Consider the following 24,546-nt stretch of genomic DNA (forward strand, 5'->3'; position numbering starts at 1 on the left):
GTTCCGCTTGGGAGTTTGTTTTATTCTGTAGACGATTGCTCATTGCGTTAATAACGTCAGACTGTGGAAATGGTGCAATCCCAAAACAGAATTATGTCACTTAGGAAAACTTTATTATAGATATATTACAGTACACTGACTTTCATAACGTCATAAATCATACCACATGCTGGTTAATGCAACTCATAGTCAAACTTGGTGTGCTGCTCTGAACTGCTTTGTTTCTCCATTGCAGCGTGTCATGTTCTTCCAGCTCTTAGAATATTTTACATCACATTATGCAATGTTGTTTCTTTCAAATGAAACCAGCCCCCAGGCTTCATGTAAAGGATCCTCCTCTCTGCTTATCTGCTGATTTAATGCTTTATTATGGCGCGCGTTCTTTTGCATTCAGAGCTTTATATTGTGCAACGCACTGCTGACAAGCACCATGCAGTCCAAAACATAGATTACTAATAATTGAGAACTCAATTCTCTATGTCGTGGTAGGCAATTATGGTTTCTTACACGATAGGCTTCTGCATTGTTAGAAGGGTACCAAGGCAGCCCCTCAAATTTGGAGGTTCACTGACCATCTGTTTACAAAAATGCTATCCTAGTGACCAGTCTCGGTTTTCCATCAAAGGTCCCGGTGTTCTGACAGAATCTTTAAAAAGTCCTGGTTTTCAGACACTTCCTGTCACGCGACACACTCCAGATACCTTCTGTCAAAATAGCATAAACAGCCGCTTCCTATATAATTAAATTTATGGCACCTGCAGTGAAAATAAAATAAAATAAAAAAGGTACTCGGGTAATCAAGAACATTATTTTTATTAACACAGGCATACATGCTTATTCCTCAGTGCGGCATGCGTTTTCATTTAGTTTATATTGAATATGAATCTATAATTATGTTTATTTGTTTCTTCTTCTTCTTCTTCTTCTTCTTCTTCTTCTTCTTCTTCTTATACTAATACTACTACTACGACTACTACGACTACTACTACTACTACTACTAATAATAATAATAATAAACGTAGCAATACATATATAACTCAATCTGGCAAGTTAAACTGATTAGCCACCAATTATACACCTGGGAGAGCACTGAAATTAGCTAGCTGTTTTAAAAAAAAAAATTCTAAGAGTGAGAGGATGGCTATTTCAATTATTATTTATTTCTTAGCAGACACCCTTATCCAGGGTGACTTACAATTGTTACAAGATATTACATTATACAATATTTCACATTATACAGATATCACATTATTTTTACATACAATTACCAATTTATACAGTTGGGTTTTTACTGGAGTAATCTAGGTAAAGTACCTTGCTCAAGGGTACAACAGGAGAGCCCAAACCACTACTCCACACTGCTGCCTATTTAATAACCATTAAATAGCCTATATTTAACAGGTTTAATTAGTCGTATCAATTATTTAACAATGTGTCCCGGTTTTGAGCTTTGAAAATCTGGTCACCCCATCCGTCATGGAAGATTCAATACTCAATGCTGGGAGTATAATGAAGGCCCTGTACAATTCTCAACTGCTGAATTGGTCATATCAAATTGACTTACAGAACGCATAGACTTTCTTGAATATCTAGAAATTATTACTCAAACACTCTATTCTTTCATTAACTCCTTTTTTTTAAAGTAGAACAAATTGTGTTAATGTTACAAAATGAAAAACAAAACCCCTTGAAGTGCCAAAGAGAACCTGCATTATATTACTCTGCTGTTTGGCTGTAGTTTTGTAAAATGAACAGGTGTTTTACCTGTTTCAAAAAATAGGAGTTAATTAAAGACTGGAGTAAACGCCTGTTGCAAAGTGGTTAACTGTGTGTAGGTGAAGGTAATGCAGCATTGATAAATAAACAGACAGACATTTATAATCCAGGTGCATTGTTGTCCAATGGCCTGATAGCAAAGCAACAGTAAATAATAACAATGGTAATGAAGCAATACAGCGGCTTGTATTTCTGATTTGTAATCTGCGGGTTGGCACTGAAATAATAACAGTCCCGTTTTTAGTTCACCCACACGTAACACATTCACAAACACAAACACCAGTCCAAAGTGCGTGCTCTAGTGCTTGTGGTGAATACCTATTCACCGTGGTGAATTACAGTACAGAAAACAAACAAAACACTCATGTTTCACACAGGTTCTCCTTCGGGTCATTAAGTTAACCATTCACAAAGGAACAGATCACATCGCTATGTCCCCTTTTTATAATGTCCCCCATGACCCCTTGGTTCACCTTGTAGAAGCGCAGCCGCGTGGTGCGCAGAGCGAGTCCTAATTAATACAGTAGAACCTCAGAGTCAGGAACACCGTGGGAATGGAGGTTGTTCGGAAGTCTGAAATGTCCGTAACTCAGTTTTCAATGGTTTTAATAAATGTGTACACATACTGTTATAGGAGCGCCTATCTGGTTACATTACACGCATGGTTGGTTTCCATACTTCGGGTTGAAAGTGGGGTAGACCTGTCAGTTCATTAGTTTGGTGTTCCTAACTCGGGTTCTACTGTAGTTTTATTTTAAATGGTTTTTGCCAGCAAGGACAAGGCAATTGGAACAAGTTTTGCCCAGTGATTTAGTTCTAGCAGCTCCCTGTCAGTGTGGTTTCAAGTGTGCATTGGTTCATTGCAACACGTTGCTATATCAGTCTTATGACTGCGTAGCAGTGATACTCTGTGGTTATACTATCTTTAGGGTTGTATGATAATTTAAACCCTCCGGATAATTATGCTTAGAATGTTTTCTTTAATTGAGACTCTGTTTATCTTTCACTCACTCACACACTTTCTTATTCTCTGGTTTTTGCTTTTTGGCTTTTTAAAATAAAGCCATACCTTTATATAAATATAATGCATGTTTTTTGATTCCCAGTTCTATTACATGGCACTTTACCCCCAGCATCTCTTTCTGGATGGGTATCTACAAGAAGAGAAAGGAACATCTCAGTAGCCATGGCAATGATCAGCTTCTTATCCCTGTCAGAAACAGGTTTTATAATACGATAATACAGTCACCGAAAATACTGTACTGTACCAGTAAAATACATAACCAAGACTAAGTGATTACTGTTCCAAAATACAATCATCGATAATACTGAACTGTATCAGTACAATACACAACCAAGACTTAATGATTACTGTTCCAAAACTACTACCATCACCCCCTTGTACAGACCTATCTACTTCATTGCAGTGTCCCTGTCAGCATTGTCACTACAGACCCATCTACTTCATTGCAGTGTCCCTGTCAGCATTGTCACTACAGACCCATCTACTTCATTGCAGTGTCCCTGTCAGCATTGTCACTACAGACCCATCTATTTCATTGCAGTGTCCCTGTCAGCATTGTCACTACAGGCCCATCTATTTCATTGCAGTGTCCCTGCCAGCAATGCCACTACATATCATTTGGTAGGGGTATTTTCTCTTTCATCTTCCCTGGTTTTAAGAAAGATGAATACATTAAAGACTGTAGAACTGGCATGGACATGTCCAGTGGCTGGCACATGTATTCCACTCTGGATAATGACAGTGTCGTTAGTCCTGAAGAGCAGGTAGTAGGGTTCTGAAGAATATAGCGGTACACGTCCCCACGTGTTGCTACAACTGTTTAAATAACGTACCTGTACTACTTCTTGTCAATGTTCACATCCTGACAACTTTTTAAACTCTGTTTCAAACCTCTTGTGCACTGATGGTATAAGGATTATTTCCCACATTGTCAAACAGGTAGCAGTAACGAGCCATGATGTGGTATGGAACAGAAAAGCCAGAGCATTTGTTGTTTTATTTTATTCCATTTTTTATTGCACTTCCTGCAGTGATTCAGAGGACAGATCTCAAACCCCAGTGCAATAGAGCGGACATTTTGAAAATAACTTTGAAACAGACTTTAAAGTTATGTGTAAACAGTTATCAGGATATTAATAATGAAAAGGAAAAATGGCAGGTACGTTATTTAAACAGTTGTAGCAACACATGGGGACTGTGGCAATGTGCCCCGCCCCTGTGTGCATTTCTGTATTGTATGTTGCTGCTGCAGCTTTCCTTTCCCACTTCTCTTCTTACTCCTCCTCCCTACCTGGGCTGGTTCCTCCTCCTCCTCCTCTTGGAAGGGGCAGATCTTCACTGTGTGTCCATAGACCCCACAGGCAAGGCACCAGTCTTGGTCCTCGAGGCCCCCGAGGAGGTCCTCCAGGTTCCGGCAGCTGTCTCTCCAGCCTTCCATTTCCCCCTTTTTTTTCAAAAGGGGAAAGAATTATATATATAGATATATTTTTTTTTTCACAAAAACACCTCTCTTGGTCTGACGCTTGGAGGTGCCGTTATCCCACGCAGCACACCATATGTCACACGGCTGGCGGAGTGGTGACATCAGAACCAGGAAATGAATACACAGACAGGACAGATGAGGTGAAATGATGAAAGCGCTGTTGCGCGGTTTATTATAAATAAAAGGTTTAAACAAACAGAAGACAGGACACGGCACTTTACGCCAAATAAAACAGATAAACAAAACGGACTAACACTTAAACAAAACTGTGGACAGACAGACAAACAAACACGGTGAGTCAAACAGTTATTATTATTATTCTTTTTGTTATATTTTATTTTACCTCCTTTTCCACACCTGTTCTCCACTCAGCGAACACACAACCCCGAGTGAGTAAAACATGCATCTATACATACTGTTGTGCCGGGATTCAATTACTAATTAATTATTCACTTGAATCCCAGCACGTGAATTAATTATGTGCAACCTCGTGCTCACATATTAAATACTTTAAATGCACGTGAAGTGATGTGCAATCCTCGTGCTTAAATACAACTATACATTTTAAATAACCCGTGCTGCACACACCCATTTATATCCCGTGCAGCCATATCTATACACCAACATTAACACACGCACGCAACATACACTGTCTGGTTTACGAGTGTGTTATTATAGATAAATAACTGCATTGGCCCTATTCAAGATTTCCAATCATTCTGCAATTACTCAAATACATTTTGTTGTTTGTTTTTGTCTCATTAAGGTGTTTTATAAGTCTGTGTTCAGAAGTGGCTTTTAAATTCAAGTCGCCAGCCGTAGACATGTTTCTGGGTCGACTGACACTTTTCTAGTTGACTATTTGGTGATACTTAAATTATATTTTGCCAGATTAAAAAAGTCTGATATCCACAAAACTGTTCTCTTTAACAATTTATATTAGTTAAATGCATTTACAGTATGATTCATAAAGGGCCTGCATATATAAATAGTCTTATGTGTCATCTTTCAAGAGTGAAGAACAGTAGTTGGCGTGTGTTGCTGACATTTTGCGTCTGCGAAAACAGTGGACGGTTTGAAGCCCTTTCAAGTTACACTATTAAAGGCGGTGCGTCCTTTGTAAATGTGTGCATACTGCTTCATTTAATCCAACAAACAGATGTGATCAAGCATTCTTTAAATAGCTCTTCCTGAGTGAAAGCTTTGTTTCTGGTTGTGTTCTGAGCAGGCTACAGCTTGTCCAGAACTCTCCAGCTCACACCGACACAACAAAGCAGACTGGCATCTTGCCTTTATTTGGAATCACTTCACTGGCTGCTATTTGGAGTTCATTTGAAAGTTGTATTACTCATGTACAGGGCTGTAAATGATCTTGCTCTAGTCTGTCCTTCACAGCTACTCACCCCATAGGTCCTTAGAAGTTCTCTCAGTGTACTGGTGGAGCATCAAGCCACTCTCTCTTCCAAGGGAGCTTGTGCTTATCAAACTAGAGCATGCTCTTAAATTCTAACTCAATCCTTGAATATACCAGGGTTTCAAACTCTGTTCAGTCCGTCAAAATGAACTTGGAGTATTATTATCACACTTTACACGTTTTGAATATATTTAGCTTGTTCAGTTGTCAAGAAACTTGCTAAGGACCTTTTGTTGCATGTTGCAGGTTATATAATAATGTAGGGTATATGAGGGTCTCTGTCTGTCCAAATATCTTTGTCATTTTCCATTTTTGCATTTAGCTGGAAGACTAGCACAGTGTATTGAGTGTATCATAATCTGGGGATTTCTGGAGAAGGCAGTAACCTGGGAAGAGATGAGGTCAGAAGGACAGTTTATAAAGTCCAAACCCCCTGGCAGGCTGTGACAGTCTGGCTCGCAGTGGTGACGTCACGGACCAGGAAGTAGAAACCAAAACAATGGATGGGCGGTTGAAGCTGAGTGCAACAGCACTCAGCGTATTTATTAATAAACAAACAAAAGATTTAAACAAAACAACAAAACACAAAACAAAAAGGCACAAGGGCCAAATGAATAAACAAATACTGTTTAGCAGTTGTCTTTAACTGTCGTTATTGTTTCGCTCGCTCTCTCTCCGCTCCCCGTACTCTCCTCTGTACACTCCACCCTGAGTGCAGAGAGCTGCAGGTTTATATATTCTGGCCGAGGGATTAACTAGTTGTTAATTATCTGATTACCCCTCGGCCAGAGTCTGCACGCGTTTGGTAAGGATGCATGACTGTCAGCTAGTTAAATAATCAGTAGCTGATCAGCCATGCATCCTCACAGGGTTTTTAAATATAATAATAAAAGATGTGGCGCTTTTACCCGCGCCGCAAACAAAAATACAAATAATAATACATAGAGGCGGGACACTCCGCCACACAGGCATAGCGGCAGGCAGCCAAGAGCAGGGTCCTCAGAGGGGCAGCAGAGGAAACGGAAATTAGAGAGGAACATGGAGGCTGTTGAGTTCACAGGAGGGAGCAGGGAGCTGATACAAAAGAAAGAACACAGAGCTAACAAAATCAAATTCACCTTTACCATAATGTATGCGTTTTTCATATACGCTAGAAAATCTAAGACCTACAAAAGGATGGCAATATGTATTAGGTAACATTTACAGGAATTCTTTTGTTCGCACCATGTAATGTACTTTAATATAAGTTTGGCTTCTCGTGAGCATGTGTGTGTGTTTTCTGGTGCACCATGCCTCATGATAGATGTGCTTTTGTGTGAAGCAGACTCTCCAGTGATCATACAAGCACAAAGCAAATTTATGACAGGAATACAATTGTTTTAACAATAAATCGGACATTAGTAAATCTTACCTGGTATGTAATACCCTCACAAGAAGCTCTGCACATTGGCATCCCAGATCTATGAAATGATGGCATAGTAATTACTGGATTTTTAAAAACTCTTTAATGTTCTGAGTATTTTTTTGCCTGTTTTATCCCAGTTCCAACACTCTTCAGAATTCTTATCTCTGTATACAAAGAAAACCCACAAGTTAAAACCCATGACTACATACATGTGTGGCCCTAGGGCCTGAAGGGGATATGTTGAATTCACATGTTTAGATATTTTACTGGATGTCCTTGGCTGTCCACTTGTAGATCCCCATGGCCTTTATCTACTGTATGCACCCTAACCAATACTTTAAGAGCAGCACAGAACCCAGGAGCAGAGGGCACAGATGGAAATGAAGTGTAGCTAGACAGAGGGAAGGAGACACTACACCGAGTGATGAGGGGGTGGAATGGGTAACTCGTCGTGTTGTTGAGGCAGCATCACTGGGATCCTTTAACTTGACAAAGTTTCACTACTAGAAACAGGACACACTTACATGGGCCAAATGGTCTCTTCTTGCCTGTATGTTATCTTATGTTCTTATGAAAACAGTTTGCCATAGACACATTCAGCATATGATACACTCAATAATGTGAAGATTGTCCTTAGTAAGATAGATATGTCCTCAATTGGATATATGCATAAAAAGTGGTGTTTTACGTACAGTTGACACTATACACTATATCCCTGTCTCTGTGGTTGGGCATTTAGGCAGCCTCAAGAAATAATCTGAGCTGGATTAAAATGTGTATTTACATTTGGTATAAGCAGTTAACCCTTATAAAAGTTGAAAGCAAGGTTAAAGTCCTTCTATCTAATAAAATACGTTCATACATTGTACCTGTTGTGCATATGCATAGGTCTTAAATGGGCAGGTTTTAAAGAAACCCATACAGTGCTCCCTCTTTATAATGCTGTAGTCTGGAGCCATAGCTAAGAGACAGTGCTGTTTGTGTTTCACCTACAGAATACTAGTGTTAGTGAAATGACATTATGGGGCAAGTGGGAGCCATGACCATACCGCTTTGTCACCTGTTCCGCAGTATAAAGGGCCGCCTCATAAAGGGGGAACGCTGTGTTATAGCTAGTAAGTTCTCCTCCAATGATAAGGTGGCATTATTTGAATGACAGGTTACTTCTATTGAGGGGAGCAGGTTCCTGCAGTCATTTGAAAAGCAGTCGGTGATATTTTCTATAAAGTCTCACTTTGATGGCTGGAATTTTATTTAGGGATTTATACTGAAATGTACAAAGGATCAACCGAGCAGGAGGTGGGTCTCTCCAAAGTGGGAACATGAGAGAACAAAAAAAAAAAAAAGCACACACAAGTTTTCAGACAATGTACAATTGTTTGAAATTGAAAAAGAATACATGTATGAGATTGAAACTGTGAGACTAGATCTGTAAGCACCATGCAGGCTTGGTACACTGAATCAATAGGTGAGCCTAGAAGAAAATCACTGCTAATGCTCTGCTAACACTCTGCTAACTCTCCCCTTCACTGGCTCCTTTCCAATGATTAACCAATTAGCTGCTTCCTCTGTTGACTGACATGCTTTCAGCCAGTAACAGACTCTGAAGATACTGCTGGGGTGACCAAGGAAGTAAAGCAAACAAGGCAAGCAAAGTGAGAACCTAGTGTAGTACCAGATGTCAAAATGTGTTCCTTCCAAAACACTGGAAGTGTAAAATGTGTAAGATTTATGGAATTATTTTGTTAGCTACAATGACTTTATTTATTTATGTATTTATTTATTGCATTTATATAGCACTTTTATACAAAAGCATCGCAAAGCACTGTACAGTACATAGCAGAAAAAAAGAACAAACCACAATACATTTGTATAGCATGTCACACATACAACTGCCACAGTCAGACCATTTAAATAACAGTATACATATAATTATACAAAATCAGCAATTTTAAAGTTGCATTAAAACCCACTAAGATAAGAAAGCCATTTTATAAAAGTGCATTTTAGTCTTGACTTGAAAACTGTAACGGTCCCAGCTTCCCTGACAAACGAAGGCAGAGAATTCCATAATTTCAGAGCTCTGCAAGAAAAAGCCCTACCTCCTCCCATGTTGCTTTTGTTGACCTAGGAATAACCAGCAGCCCTGCATTCTGTGATCTCAGAGTGCGGTTTGGAAGATACAGGGTCAGTAACTCCTGCAAATAACTAGGTGCTAATCCATTCAGGGCCTTGTAAGTTAACAGCAAAATCTTAAAATCAATTATATACTGCGCAGGGCACCAGTGCAAAGAGGCCAAACGGATAATATGTTCAATTTTCCTGGTTTTAGTTAGAATTTTATCAGCGGTATTCTGAACAAGCTGCATGCGGGATACCACACATATTTAACCAGGTGGCCCTTCCATGCAATGTAATTAGATTCCTGCCATCTCCGTTCTATTTTTACGACCCTCATATTTCATCTTACAAGTTTTTTTTTAAAAAGAGTTTTGATTGGCGCTACAGTATCTAAGATAATACTGCAAGTCAGGCTGTGGATTGTGTAAAAATGATTTATTATCATAACTAGCTTCAAGACATCTTTCCTTTATGATAAATGATCAGTTTAACTATTCTTACAGTGAGTGCCAAAAGGGTGTTTGATGAAGAGAAGTTCAACCTGGTGAAATAATTCAGATTGGAATGGCCTCTCTCTGGGTGTAGGGAATTAACTCAGTAATAACAGGAGGTTAATGTAATAGCTGTCCAAAAGCCTCAGGCTGCCATTTTCAGCATGATTGCTCCTGTTATCTTTCACTTTGCTGATTGCTATGTCTCTGCTATGATGTTCTTTCCTCAACCTCTTTGACAGGAGTTCTTCAAGCTTGAAGCACGATGCACTGGTACAAAGACATACAGTATTGGGCCAAAAGATCACATTACCTGTTTAAACAAACATAAGAAAAATGTATTTTTTAATTCAGTTGAATCAAGCTGAAATGACTGGATACGGGAATTGATAAGGATGTAGTTTCAAGGATTGGAGGATTTCTGTTCTCTGAGGATCGTAGAACAGTTCACCTTTTTCACAATTGTGTATTGAAATTCATGCTTTCTTTAAAATATTTATATAGTAGGTCGTTTATTACATATTGTCTTACCTTGAACCTGATCAAGGCTGTGTGTTAAAGGCGTGATGACCAAGCATTTTAAAAGATTTCTCCCCTCCATTTACCATTTTCACAAGCCTTGTCAGGAAGCATCCCTCCACCTACTACTGCTAATATCTTAGACACAATTTCAGCTGCCACCTTTACACTTTTGAAAACTTCTTGTGCAAAATCTGACAGTGCCCTTCACTTTGTGACCTGACCGTCATATTGGAGTGATGTGACTTTCTGGTTTCCAGATCATAAAGCTCCCAATGCTTCTACATAGTGGCTTCATACTGGGTACACAGCTGTATTTTATGATTCTCTCAGTTAAATGAACCCTTTCATGACAGTTGCTTTAGAAACATGCTGATGTCAGTGTAACACCCCCTCAGACAGAGGGCTTACAGCCAGGGGTGAAATAAACTAAGCTTTGAAACAGAGGGATTGTTTTTTAATATGTAGCCAGACTACGCCAGTTCAGTGTGATAAAGCACAGAACACAATATTAGATAATGGTTTATCAGGTTCAGATCTAAAATACAGGGAACAGTGTCACCAGAACAACACACAGACAATATACATACGAAATCAATGGGAATGTATTTATATGACAGCATATTTAAAAGGAGCAGCAACACATTGTTCAAAATCCATATAGAGGACCACAACTATTCCATTCACCAGCATGTAGTCAGTACAGATTTTCCATTAACAGGTCATCATGATTAAGATTAGTCAAAATAGTTATTTTAACAACCTCGGTACTTCACATATACAACAGTGCTTAGTGCATCTAGTAAGGGTGCAGTGTGCTTTATCTTAACAAGAACGCAAGAATGTAATGGAGGATGATAATAATAATAATAATAATAATAATAATAATAATAATAATAATAATAATAATAACACAAACACTGACCAGTGTAAAATCTTTGTCTGTGCAGAGGAGGGAACATCAGAGTGATAGAAAAATCAGTATCACAACATCTTACTTTAGTTTCCATACCATAGGTCACCTAAAACCTCTGAACTCACTCGTGCTCATTATTCACACCAGTATACTACTGTATATCAGCTGAATACTTATGAGGAAAGTCCATTCACAGACCCGTTTCACTTCCCTCCATTACTTTCCGTTTCAAACACCAAAACTGTGTTCCCAGTCCTGCACAAACAAAGCCACAGACAAAGAACAGACAGACACAGACCCCCAGGATGGTCATCCCGTTAGTAAGAGATGTGGGCTATTTATATTCAGGTGCATAAAACTATGAATAATTCAATTAGTCGGTACCCAACAGGGCATATCAAGGGGACTGAGTGAAGAAGCTACTAGAAAGTGATACAAATCAGTTACAATGTGTTAGACAATAAAATAAAACGTGCACAAATCAAATCAACGTGTACAATTATACAAATAAAACATACAAGTGACAAATAAACACGTGAGAGATAACTGGTACTATTGACCCTGTTACAGCAGTGACTTCATATTCTCAGGGTTATGTGAACCCTTCTGTTATTATCTCAATACTGTTCCAATATAGGTGGTGTCGAGGAGATATTAACCATTTCACTGCCACATTGTGTAAGAAAACAAGGCCTGATATTTTCTATTGAGACCTAAGAGTAAAAATGACCAGACACGACAAACAATTTCAAACCACAGTAATCAGGTTTTATTATTAACATACAGGTACAATTATAAAAAGAAATGCACTACTTCTAGAGTTTATGAATTAGCCCTGATACAGAGTAACAGATAAAGTAAAATACTTAACTAGTAACACTGGACAGTTTGTGTGTGTCAGCCCGTCTCCTGCATTTTCCAACTGTCCTGAGTTTAACATTGTAAAGCACACGTTACCCAAAACCCCATCCCACAATACATACATTCTCCAACCCCTACCCTCTGCTTGCATATTCCTCAGACATGCAGATCAGAGAAGGAGAGGAGGGAACGAGAGAGAGAGACAGAGCGAGAGGCGGTAGGGAAAGAGAGAGATAGAAAGTCAGTTAGTCAATTAAATGATTATCAAAAGTATATTACAAATACTAAAATTGTTAAAGTACCAGCTGTTACATTGTTTCAACCATTTTTTCACATATCCATTTTACTTCATTTTTAGAAACCATTTGATCTGATCTGACATTCCCCTTTGATTAAGCCCCTGGGCATGCCTTGTTTTTTTTCACTGTAATGGTAAGTAATATAGCAAGCTAATTGAAAGTGTGGATCTTGTGCCCAGTGCAGAGCTTGTTTTCTGAGCTGTGTGATTCTGTTGTTTCAGACGGAGTCCACACGCTGACATGTGCTCTCATGCTCCTCAACACGGATCTTCACGGACATGTAAGTACAGTAGTCTCGTTTCTATCCTGTATTGCTCTCTAAACTGCTGCATGCTGTGGATTTCTTTTTCCTTTGCATTTTGTAGGTAGCAGGCAGAGCAGCATTAATGCCTGGGGCGGTACTAACCCGTCCACTATTCCACACTAATAATCCTTAGGTTAATGACTCAAGTCTGATTTTCAAAGCTTGGTAACTAGGGTAAATCTGAAATAGCTCACATGCAATTCACTGGCATCCGCTCTCGAGTTCCTGGGTGTGGGATGGGAGGACGCCCCCTGAAGCTTCAGTTCTGCTGAGCTGTGTGGGGAATTACTGCGGTGAAGGAAAGTAATTGGACATTCTTAATTGTGGAGAAAATCATTATTATTATGGTAAAGTAATTAGGTACTGAAAAAAAAACATAACTTAGAAATTGTCTCCACTTAGCAAGCTTTGAAAAGCAGACCCACACTGTGAGCACTTGCTACTAATACTTTCTGTCCTTCTCTTTATCTCTACCTGCTCCTGGATCCTTACTCCTTTTAACCACTTTCAGGTGGTAAGTGCAGCTCTGTCTCCTGTGTATCTCTTCTATCTGGTGTGTGTTAATACGTGTCCTTTTGTCGCTACGAAAGCAATGCATTCCACCTCACCTGTTTACCCAGTTTGTTTCGATCGTTGATCTGCATCAGATGATGTCAAGAAAAAGCAAACATCATATTTTCAGTGTAATATTATTTGATAACACTTGACATTGTGTCTCTAACTACTGTGTAGTTACTTAGTTAATACATGTGTACTTACACATACTTACAATATTATGCATAGTTACAATGTACTTAAAGAGTAAGTAGCCGGGTTCCAGAAAATTTAGCATTATACGTCCCCACATGTTGCTACAAGCATTTAAATAACATACCTGTCATTTTTCTTTTCATTGTTAACATCCTGACAACTTTTTACACTTACAACTTTAAAGTCTGTTTCAAAGCTCTTTTCAAAATGTCCACTCTAGTGCACTGGGGTTTGAGATCTGCCCTCTAAATCACTGCAGGAAGAATGATAAAAAAAAAAAAAAAACATAACAAGTGCTCTGGCTTTGCTGTTCCGTACCACATCATGGATCACCGTGTAACAATTTTTTTTTTTTTTTGGTTCCTGGGTAGTAAGTGTTATTTCCTAATTGCTTATGCCTCAAAAGTATAGAAAATGGCTATTATTCCCCACAAACTTTGCTTTTGTGACCAGGACAGTGATATTTTGAAATTTACCTATTTTCCAGAACATTCCAGATAGATTCAGTGCTGAGTAAACTTGGAGTAACTTCTAGAACTTTCCAGTAATATAAATAGTAGTATAAATACAGGGGCCTTAAGCCCACCAGTTCAGTTTAGTTCCAGCTGCCTAAGTGGATACATATCTGCATTTTTCTGAGATGGCATCAAGGTCATAGGAGACTTCAAAATGGTGGCATTCCTGATGGGTCTTCAAGGCGGTTTTACCAAGTTTCCCTGCTATCTTTGCCTTTGGGACAGCAGGGACACCAAGGCGCACTACCACAGGCGGGACTGGCCACAGCGGACCGAGTTCTCTGTGGGGAGGAACAACGTCAAGTGGGAGCCACTGGTGGACCCCCGGAAGGTGCTGATGCCACCACTGCACATCAAATTGGGCCTTATGAAACAATTTGTCAGAGCTCTAGATCAGCCTTCAAGTACCTTCAAGACTTCTTCCCTAAGCTGTCTGAGGCAAAGGTCAAAGCCGGTGTCTTCATCGGACCACAGATAAAGAAGATCCTGGAGTGCAATGAATTCCACAAGAAGCTCACTAGTAAGGAGAAAGCGGCTTGGAACAGCTTTGTCGCAGTGGTTCGGGGCTTCCTGGGCAATCACAAGGCCGAAAACTATGTGGAGCTGGTTGAGACTCTGGTGAAGAACTACGGCACAATGGGCTGTAGGATGTCCCTCAAAGTCCATATCCTTGATGCTCATCTTGATAAATTCAAGGAGAACATGGGAGCGTACTTGGAGGAGGAAGGCGAGCGCTTCCACCAGGATATACTGGACTTTGAACGCCGCTACCAAGGACAGTATAACGAGAACATGATGGGAGACTACATTTGGGGGCTGATTCGTAAAAGTGATTTACAGTATAATCGTAAATCTCGAAAAACTACTCACTTCTAAATCTTTTGTAGTCATTTTTTGTATTACTTTAGTATAAATACATGTTAATTTGGATTCATATGTTGTTTTTTTCTGACTTTATGTGAACGAAAAGACACAAGTTCGCCCGTTTTCTCATTGGAAATAGGTAAATTTCAAAATATCACTGTCCTGGTCACAAAAGCAAAGTTTGTGGGGAATAATAGCCATTTTCTATACTTTTGAGGCATAAGCAATTAGGAAATAACACTTACTACCCAGGAACAAAAATTGTGTTACATAGTGTTATTGCTCTAGTGCACTAAGCGGACATTTTAAAAATAGCTTTGAAACATACTTTAAAGTTCTGTGTAAAAAGTTATTTGGATGTTAACAATGAAAAGAAAAATTATAGGTACATTATTTAAACAGTTGTAGCAACACATGGGAACGTGTAAACCTAACCCTAGCCCATGCATCCAGCGCCCAGAGTGGGGGAGCCCGTGCATCCAGCGCCCAGAGGGGGGGAGCCCGTGCATCCAGCGCCCAGTGGGGGGGAGCCATTGCTGCCGTCTCCAACAACAGAGGGAGAGGAGCCATTGCTGCCGTCTCCAACGCCAGAGGGAGAGGAGCCATTGCTGCCGTCTCCAATGCCAGAGGGTGAGGAGCTCTCGCCACTGTCTCCAGCACCAGGAGCAGAGCAGCAGAAGCTGCCTCTGTCTCCACCACCGCTAGGGGCAGAGCAGCAGGAGCTGCCTCTGCCTCCGCCACCTCCACCGCCAGGAGCAGAGCAGCAGGAGCTGCCTCTGCCTCCGCCACCTCCACCAGCAGAGGGTGAATGCCTGCTGGTACCGCCTCAGCTGCCGTGGGAGGACTGCTTGCCCCTCCCACCTCCACCAGCAGAGGGTGAATGCCTGCTGGTTATGTCTCAAGCGCCGTGGGAGGACAGCTTACCGCTCCCAGCTCCACCAGCAGAGGGTGAATACCTGCTGGTTCCGCCTCAACCGCCGTGGGAGGATTGCTTGCCCCTCCCACCTCCACCAGCAGAGGGTGAATGCCTGCTGGTTCCGCCTCAGCTGCCGTCGGAGGACTGCTTGCCCCTCCCACCTCCACCAGCAGAGAGTGAATACCTGCTGGTTCCACATCCACCGTCATGGGAAGGACTGCTCCTGCCTGCCTCGCACCGCCCAAGGATGCCTGCTTCGCACCGCCCAAGGATGCCTGCTTCGCACCGCCCAAGGATGCCTGCTACGCACTGCCCAAGGATGCCTGCTTTGCATCGCCTGGGGCTGCCTGTTGCTCCGCATCGCCGTAGCATTCAGCTTCACCCGCCCATCCATTGTTTTGGTTCAGTTCCTTCCTGGTCTGTGACGTCACCACACCTCACCACTGCAAGCCATCCTGCCACACAATGATACATGCCACTCGCTCTCAGACAGTGTCTTTACAGTATCAGTGATGCATGCCACTTGCTCTCAGTGTCTTTACAGTATCAATGATACATGCCACTCGCTCTCAGACAGTGTCCTTACAGTATCAATGATACATGCCACTCGCTCTCAGACAGTGTCTTTACAGTATCAGTGATGCATGCCACTTGCTCTCAGTGTCTTTACACTATCAATGATACATGCCACTCGCTCTCAGACAGTGTCTTTACAGTATCAATGATACATGCCACTCGCTCTCAGACAGTGTCTTTACAGTATCAATGATACATGCCACTCGCTCTCAGACAGTGTCTTTACAGTATCAATGATGCATGCCACTCGCTCTCAGACAGTGTCTTTACAGTATCAATGATACATGCCACTCGCTCTCAGACAGTGTCTTTACAGCATCAATGATACATGCCACTCGCTCTCAGACAGTGTCTTTACAGCAGGGGTGTCAAACTCCAGTCCTCGAGGGCCGCAGGGTCTTCTGGTTTTCATTCCAACTTAAGTTCTCAATTAACTTAATTGATCTAATTATTTGTTTAATTGGACATATTTAATATTTTTTTAAGGTCTTTTACAGTTGATGATTTAAAATATGCACTTGATTCAAGGTACATGGCCTATGAAACATTCTGAGGCCTGGAGAGAAGTGTTAAAGCTGTCCAATTAATCAAATAATTAGACCAATTAAGTAATTGAGAGCTTGGGTGGAATGAAAGCCAGAAGGCACTGCGGCCCTCCAAGAACTGAGTCTGACACCCCTGCTTTACAGCATCAATGATACATGCCACTCGCTCTCAGACAGTGTCTTTACAGCATCAATGATACATGCCACTCGCTCTCAGACAGTGTCTTTACAGTATCAATGATGCATGCCACTCGCTCTCAGACAGTGTCTTTACAGTATCAATGATACATGCCACTCGCTCTCAGACAGTGTCTTTACAGCATCAATGATACATGCCACTCGCTCTCAGACAGTGTCTTTACAGCATCAATGATACATGCCACTCGCTCTCAGACAGTGTCTTTACAGTATCAATGATGCATGCCACTCGCTCTCAGACAGTGTCTTTACAGTATCAATGATGCATGCCACTCGCTCTCAGACAGTGTCTTTACAGCATCAATGATACATGCCACTCGCTCTCAGACAGTGTCTTTACAGCATCAATGATACATGCCACTCGCTCTCAGACAGTGTCTTTACAGTATCAATGATGCATGCCACTCGCTCTCAGACAGTGTCTTTACAGTATCAATGATACATGCCACTCACTCTCAGACAGTGTCTTTACAGCAGGGGTGTCAAACTCCAGTCCTCGAGGGCCGCAGGGTCTTCTGGTTTTCATTCCAACTTAAGTTCTCAATTAACTTAATTGATCTAATTATTTGTTTAATTGGACATATTTAATATTTTTTTAAGGTCTTTTACAGTTGATGATTTAAAATATGCACTTGATTCAAGGTACATGGTCTGTGGAACATTCTGAGGCCTGGAGAGAAGTGTTAAAGCTGTCCAATTGATCAAATAATTAGACCAATTAAGTAATTGAGAGCTTGGGTGGAATGAAAGCCAGAAGACACTGCGGCCCTCCAAGAACTGAGTCTGACACCCCTGCTTTACAGCATCAATGATACATGCCACTCGCTCTCAGACAGTGTCTTTACAGCATCAATGATACATGCCACTCGCTCTCAGACAGTGTCTTTACAGTATCAATGATGCATGCCACTCGCTCTCAGACAGTGTCTTTACAGTATCAATGATGCATGCCACTCGCTCTCAGACAGTGTCTTTACAGTATCAATGATGCATGCCACTCGCTCTCAGACAGTGTCTTTACAGTATCAATGATACATGCCACTCGCTCTCAGACAGTGTCTTTACAGTATCAATGATACATGCCACTCACTCTCAGACAGTGTCTTTACAGCATCAATGATACTTGCCACTCGCTCTCAGACAGTGTCTTTACAGTATCAATGATACATGCCACTCGCTCTCAGACAGTGTCTTTACAGCATCAATGATGCATGCCACTCGCTCTCAGACAGTGTCTTTACAGTATCAATGATAAGTGCCACTCGCTCTCAGACAGTGTCTTTACAGCATCAATGATACATGCCACTCGCTCTCAGACAGTGTCTTTACAGCATCAATGATACATGCCACTCGCTCTCAGACAGTGTCTTTACAGCATCAATGATACATGCCACTCGCTCTCAGACAGTGTCTTTACAGTATCAATGATGCATGCCACTCGCTCTCAGACAGTGTCTTTACAGTATCAATGATACATGCCACTCGCTCTCAGACAGTGTCTTTACAGCATCAATGATACATGCCACTCGCTCTCAGACAGTGTCTTTACAGCATCAATGATACATGCCACTCGCTCTCAGACAGTGTCTTTACAGCAGGGGTGTCAAACTCCAGTCCTCGAGGGCCGCAGGGTCTTCTGGTTTTCATTCCAACTTAAGTTCTCAATTAACTTAATTGATCTAATTATTTGTTTAATTGGACATATTTAATATTTTTTTAAGGTCTTTTACAGTTGATGATTTAAAATATGCACTTGATTCAAGGTACATGGCCTGTGGAACATTCTGAGGCCTGGAGAGAAGTGTTAAAGCTGTCCAATTGATCAAATAATTAGACCAATTAAGTAATTGAGAGCTTGGGTGGAATGAAAGCCAGAAGACACTGCGGCCCTCCAAGAACTGAGTCTGACACCCCTGCTTTACAGCATCAATGATACATGCCACTCGCTCTCAGACAGTGTCTTTACAGCATCAATGATACATGCCACTCGCTCTCAGACAGTGTCTTTACAGTATCAATGATGCATGCCACTCGCTCTCAGACAGTGTCTTTACAGTATCAATGATGCATGCCACTCGCTCTCAGACAGTGTCTTTACAGTATCAATGATGCATGCCACTCGCTCTCAGACAGTGTCTTTACAGTATCAATGATACATGCCACTCGCTCTCAGACAGTGTCTTTACAGTATCAATGATACATGCCACTCACTCTCAGACAGTGTCTTTACAGCATCAATGATACATGCCACTCGCTCTCAGACAGTGTCTTTACAGTATCAATGATACATGCCACTCGCTCTCAGACAGTGTCTTTACAGCATCAATGATGCATGCCACTCGCTCTCAGACAGTGTCTTTACAGTATCAATGATAAGTGCCACTCGCTCTCAGACAGTGTCTTTACAGTATCAATGATACATGCCACTCACTCTCAGACAGTGTCTTTACAGTATCAATGATACGTGCCACTCGCTCTCAGACAGTGTCTATACAGTTGGTGCCTGTTTGTCTTCTACGATTCTCTCAGTAAACTTCCATTACAGGAGTTGTCCAGTAGCAATTAACCACTTGACTGCCATGTTATTTTTTTTAACTTGTGGACGTATCAATGCTTCAGGTTTCCAAACCATTCGATCAGACATTCCATTGTGTTAACAGCATGCCCCCTGGGAAACAAACTCCCATTCATACTCTTGAATCTCTAACCCTAACCCTAACCCTAACACTAACCATTGTGTTAACAGCATGCCCCCTGAGAAACAAACTCCCATTCATACTCTTGAATCTCTAACCCTAACCCTAACCCTAACACTAACCATTGTGTTAACAGCATGCCCCCTGAGAAACAAACTCCCATTCATACTCTTGAATCTCTAACCCTAACCCTAACCCTAACCATTGTGTTAACAAAATGCCCCCTCTGAAACAAACTCCCGTTCATATTTTTGAATCTTTAACCCTAACCCTAACCCTAACCATTGTGTTACCAGCATGCCCCCTGGGAAACAAACTCCAATTCATACTTTTGAATCTCTAACCCTAACCCTAACCATTGTGATAACAGAATGCCCCCTGGGAAACAAACTCCCATTCATACTTTTTAATCTCTTTTTACCCCCGCTGGATATACTGCATGTCACACCTCACATTTATATTAACATTATTTGGCTTAAGTTATTGAGCACATCAGATTCTAGTGATATAGGGGGGTGTCTGTCTTTCCGTTCATCTGTCCATCTGTATGTCACTCTTATATTTTTACATTTACCATTTATCCAATCATCATGAAACCTGGTATTGACATTGTTTAGCAGAAGTTATTGAGAGTATTTGATTTAGGGTTAAGGGGGGTGTCTGTGTGTCATGCTTACATTGTTCATATGTTTGTGATAACATATTTCATTGCTAATTCTTATTCTGCAGTATTCTGTACATACTGTTGATATTCGTGTCATGGTCATCACCTTCTTTTTATCAGATTGATGGTTCTGATTTTGAATTCACAGCCGTGGCGGGGGGTGTATGTTACTGACATGCGTGTTTAAATATGTAGTGCTTATGAAAAGGGAGCAGCAATGTGATGATCAGCAACCGATTCAGATGAGCTGACCTACAGCTGTCTACAGTGCCCTACGTGGGTAGTGATCTGCATTGCCTACACTGTTCTGCATCCTAGTGCTATATAGTCAGTAACAAACACCAGGGGCTTATCCTGATGAATGTTCTGTATTGCGTTGTCTAATTACCCTTTAATCTTACTGATACATTAACTGAGAGGGGTCACATATATGCTTTTAAATCTACCGGACAAACCTGTTCCATAGAGCTGTCTGTGCCATGGGTATAAAGAGCTGGAATTGAGGACCTGGACATGAAAGCCATAATTATATGTCATACTCATTTACAAGTAATTGTCATAGTCATTTACAAGTAATGGTTTACACGGGAGCTAATAATAATCAATAATAATGGTTTAGGTATCGTTTCAATACATCAGTATTAGAACACTTCAGAAATAATGCGTTACTCTCATTTTACTGCTAGTAATCTTTATTAGAAGTACCAACACTGATATGGAATAGATCTTTGTGATAGAATTAGTATTTTATAAGTAGTCTTGACCTCAAGTATGCACCTACTGTATGACATCACATCCTAGAGGACTGAGGTGAATTCAGTTGATCTAAACAGTTGAGGATCTAAATGCCGTCAGCATTTAAATATGAAATGAGAGCCAAACTTGGCATTTTACACTACACACACACACACACACACACACACACACACACACACACACACACACTCATGTTTTCATTCCTGTATTTGTGGGGACTTCTCATTGACTCTCATTATATTTTTATTTACTATTTCTAACTCAAGTCAGACAAAACTCCACACAGGGTGAAAGTCGACAACAGACTAAATATTTTGGCAGTTTTATTTATTTTTAAGGCATATTTAGTTCTTAAAAAGGTGTTTTACAAAGTAGGGGTGTCCCCACAACGTAGTTTTTTTCTGGAGTTACTATCTTTGTGGGGACATTTTCTCAAATTTTGTCCGCACATTGATAGTAATACCTGCCCACACACGCACTCACACGCACTCACACACACACAGTACATCCGTACACACACACACACGCACGCACACACACACACACACTGTTAAAGATTTTTACATATGAAATAACGTGATGCAGTTTGAGAGGCGGTTGTAAGTCTGTGGAGCTCCAGTCAATGTTGTTTAAATGTTATATTTAATCATTTTAAATACCACCATTCATCTTAAAGAATTAAACAAAACGTCTGTTAAAATGTCTGGAAGTCATACAGACCCCTACTGAAAAAATTCAACAACAAAGCAGCAGAAATCCTAAATCCGGCTCTCCTAGCAGAGACAGTAGTGACGCCGACGACGCGGAGAAACAAAATGAGACCATTTTAAAAGAACTGAGAGAAATTACAGATGTGCTGAAAAGCATGGTAGAAGCCCAGAGAGCCTTCGCTGAAACAGTTGGACTGCTTGAAAAAAAAGAGTAGTAACAGCAGAACAAGGAATATCTGAATTAGAAGAGCAACTGGACAAAGGTACAACTGAAATGACAGAAATGAAAAATGAACTAAATGGCGACTGAAAAAAAAACTAAAGATTTAGAAAATCATTCGAGGCGCCAAAATAGAAGAATTAACGGACTACCAGAGAATGCGGAAGGAAGCAAAGGAGCTGAGTTTATTCGACGTTTGCTTATACAGTTATGTGGAGTAGAGAAATTAGAGAAAAACAGACCACTGGAAGTGGAGCGTGCTCACAGAACCCTAGCGTCGAAACAAAATAGCAACGAAAGAGCGAGAGCCATGATAGTTTAGAAAGAAAGAGAGACAGAACATTCTGGGTCTGGCCAGGGCGTCTTCAAACTTAAAATACCTTGACTACAACATTAACATCTACCCAGACTTTACATCCGAACTTCAACAGAAAAGGAGACTCTACACACCTTCCCGGTTTATGCAAAGCCAGGGATTACATCATGGATTGCTATGCCCAGCAACACTAAAAGTTACTTTTTACGACCAGACCCTACACTTCAAAACAGTTGAAGAAGCTACGCACTTCATGAAGCAAAAGCCGAAAAAACGAGAATGGAACATTAAGTAACACACTCCACGACGAGGTTAGGGCTCTGGACTCGTGGGTCGTGGGTTCAGTTACAGGTGGGGGGGGCACTGCTGCTGTAGCCTTGAGCAAGGTACCTAGATTGCGCCAGTAAAAACCCAACTGTATAAATGGGTAATTGTATGTAAAAATAATGTGATATCTTGTAACAATTGTAAGTCACCCTGGATAAGAGCGTCTGCTAAGAAATAAATAATAATAATAATAATAATAATAATAATAATAATAATAATAACATTAAACACGCCCCACGACCAGACCCTGCACTGCACGAGAATGGAACATTAAACAACACCATGACCAGACCCTGCACTGCACGAGAATGGAACATTAAACACCACGCTCCACCACCAGACCCTGCACTGCATGAGAATGGAACATTAAACAACATCACAACCAGACCCTGCACTGCACAAGAATGGAACATTAAACAACATCACAACCAGACCCTGCACTGCACAAGAATGGAACATTAAACAACACCATGACCAGACCCTGCACTGCATGAGAATGGAACATTAAACAACATCACAACCAGACCCTGCACTGCACGAGAATGGAACATTAAACAACATCACAACCAGACCCTGCACTTCAAGACTTCCTTGATAAACAAATTAAAGAATTTCTGTAATTTAATAAACAGCCTTCAGTGTCCCCTGAAGCTCTGTGGGAAACAATGAAAGCATCCCTATTATTAATCTCATATTATTAATCTATAAAAAAAAAAAAAAAAAAACAAAGAAATTAATAAATTACAAGAATAAATAAAACAACTAGAAGTTACATTTAGACAAGATCCTTCTTCAATTGATTACAAGAACTTAACTAAAACAAAATTTACATTAAATAGTCTTAGAGAAAAAGAGGCATTCATAGCTACCCAATTAAAGAGAAAATATCACAAACAAGGAGACTGTTCAGGTAAATTGTTAGCTCATAACGTCAGAAGACTTGAACAAACTCAAATAATTCCAGCAATTAAAAAAAGATTCTGGCGTTATTGTCAAAGGCCCTGCTAATATTAATGAAACTTTCAAACTTCAGACATATTGATTTGTTTTTTAAAGACCTTCTTTTTAACCATGTAAGCACAGATGATAAAGTAACACTAGATACACCTATTGCAAGAGATGAAATAAAGAAAGCAATCAATTCATTACCAGTTGGCAAGACCCCTGGAGACGATGGCTTTCCATCATTCTATAAAATTACTATTGATTCTCTGACACTTATTTTAAAAGTATTTGATTTTTCCTTTAATAGAAATACCTTATCTATGCAGCAAGCACTAATAATGCTGATTCCCAAACCTAACAAGCACCTCCTAGATTACTTTAATTATTGCCCTTAAATCAACCTGATTGCAAAATACTAAGTACAATTCTAACTTTTAGATTACAGAATGTAATTGATAAACGTATTCATAATGATCAAAAATATTTTATGAAAGAGATTGAATAGAGAAGGAGATGGTAGGACAGATTGCAGTGAGTTTGTTGCTGTGTCTAAAACCAGGGCAGACCGTGCTTAAAGGTGACTTTATTCAAGTTTAAAAATAGCTGTATACCGGTAATAATGGTTATTATAATTTAGTTGCAGCTGAATGTCATAAAGGGAAAAACATTTTCTGAAATGAATGAGTGAGTCTACTGATTGTGAAAGCTGAGTGGCTGGTCAGGCTCGGGTCTGACACAATCAGAGCTTCCCCTCACAGCTCTACAAGCTAGCGAGTGCACAGCTGTCATGACCTGAACATGCACAATGGCTTGCATGTTTTCGATACCATAATTAGCCACAGTGGAACTGCACAGCAAATCCACAGGACTTGCAGGAACCTCGTAGCGAATGACAACGCTAGGAATGATTTGCATTTGAAAGGTCGTTATCTTCA

General features: G+C 40.5%; 1 protein-coding gene across 2 annotated transcripts in view; it reads left to right on the forward strand.

The window, feature by feature from the left end:
- LOC117431585 (PH and SEC7 domain-containing protein 2-like) overlaps positions 1-24,546 on the forward strand; it is a 214,679-nt gene that overhangs the window by 150,614 nt on the left and 39,519 nt on the right. The window contains exon 7 of one of the 2 annotated variants that reach the window (XM_034927050.2): positions 12,531-12,589. In XM_034927050.2, coding sequence (XP_034782941.2) covers positions 12,531-12,589 — 59 coding nt within the window. Of the gene's footprint in view, positions 1-12,530; positions 12,592-24,546 lie in introns of both variants that reach the window. The other variant, XM_058996025.1, reaches the window with a different exon arrangement.

This window comes from Acipenser ruthenus, chromosome 22 (genome assembly GCF_902713425.1).
Source record: "Acipenser ruthenus chromosome 22, fAciRut3.2 maternal haplotype, whole genome shotgun sequence".
NCBI classification, from domain to species: domain Eukaryota; kingdom Metazoa; phylum Chordata; class Actinopteri; order Acipenseriformes; family Acipenseridae; genus Acipenser; species Acipenser ruthenus.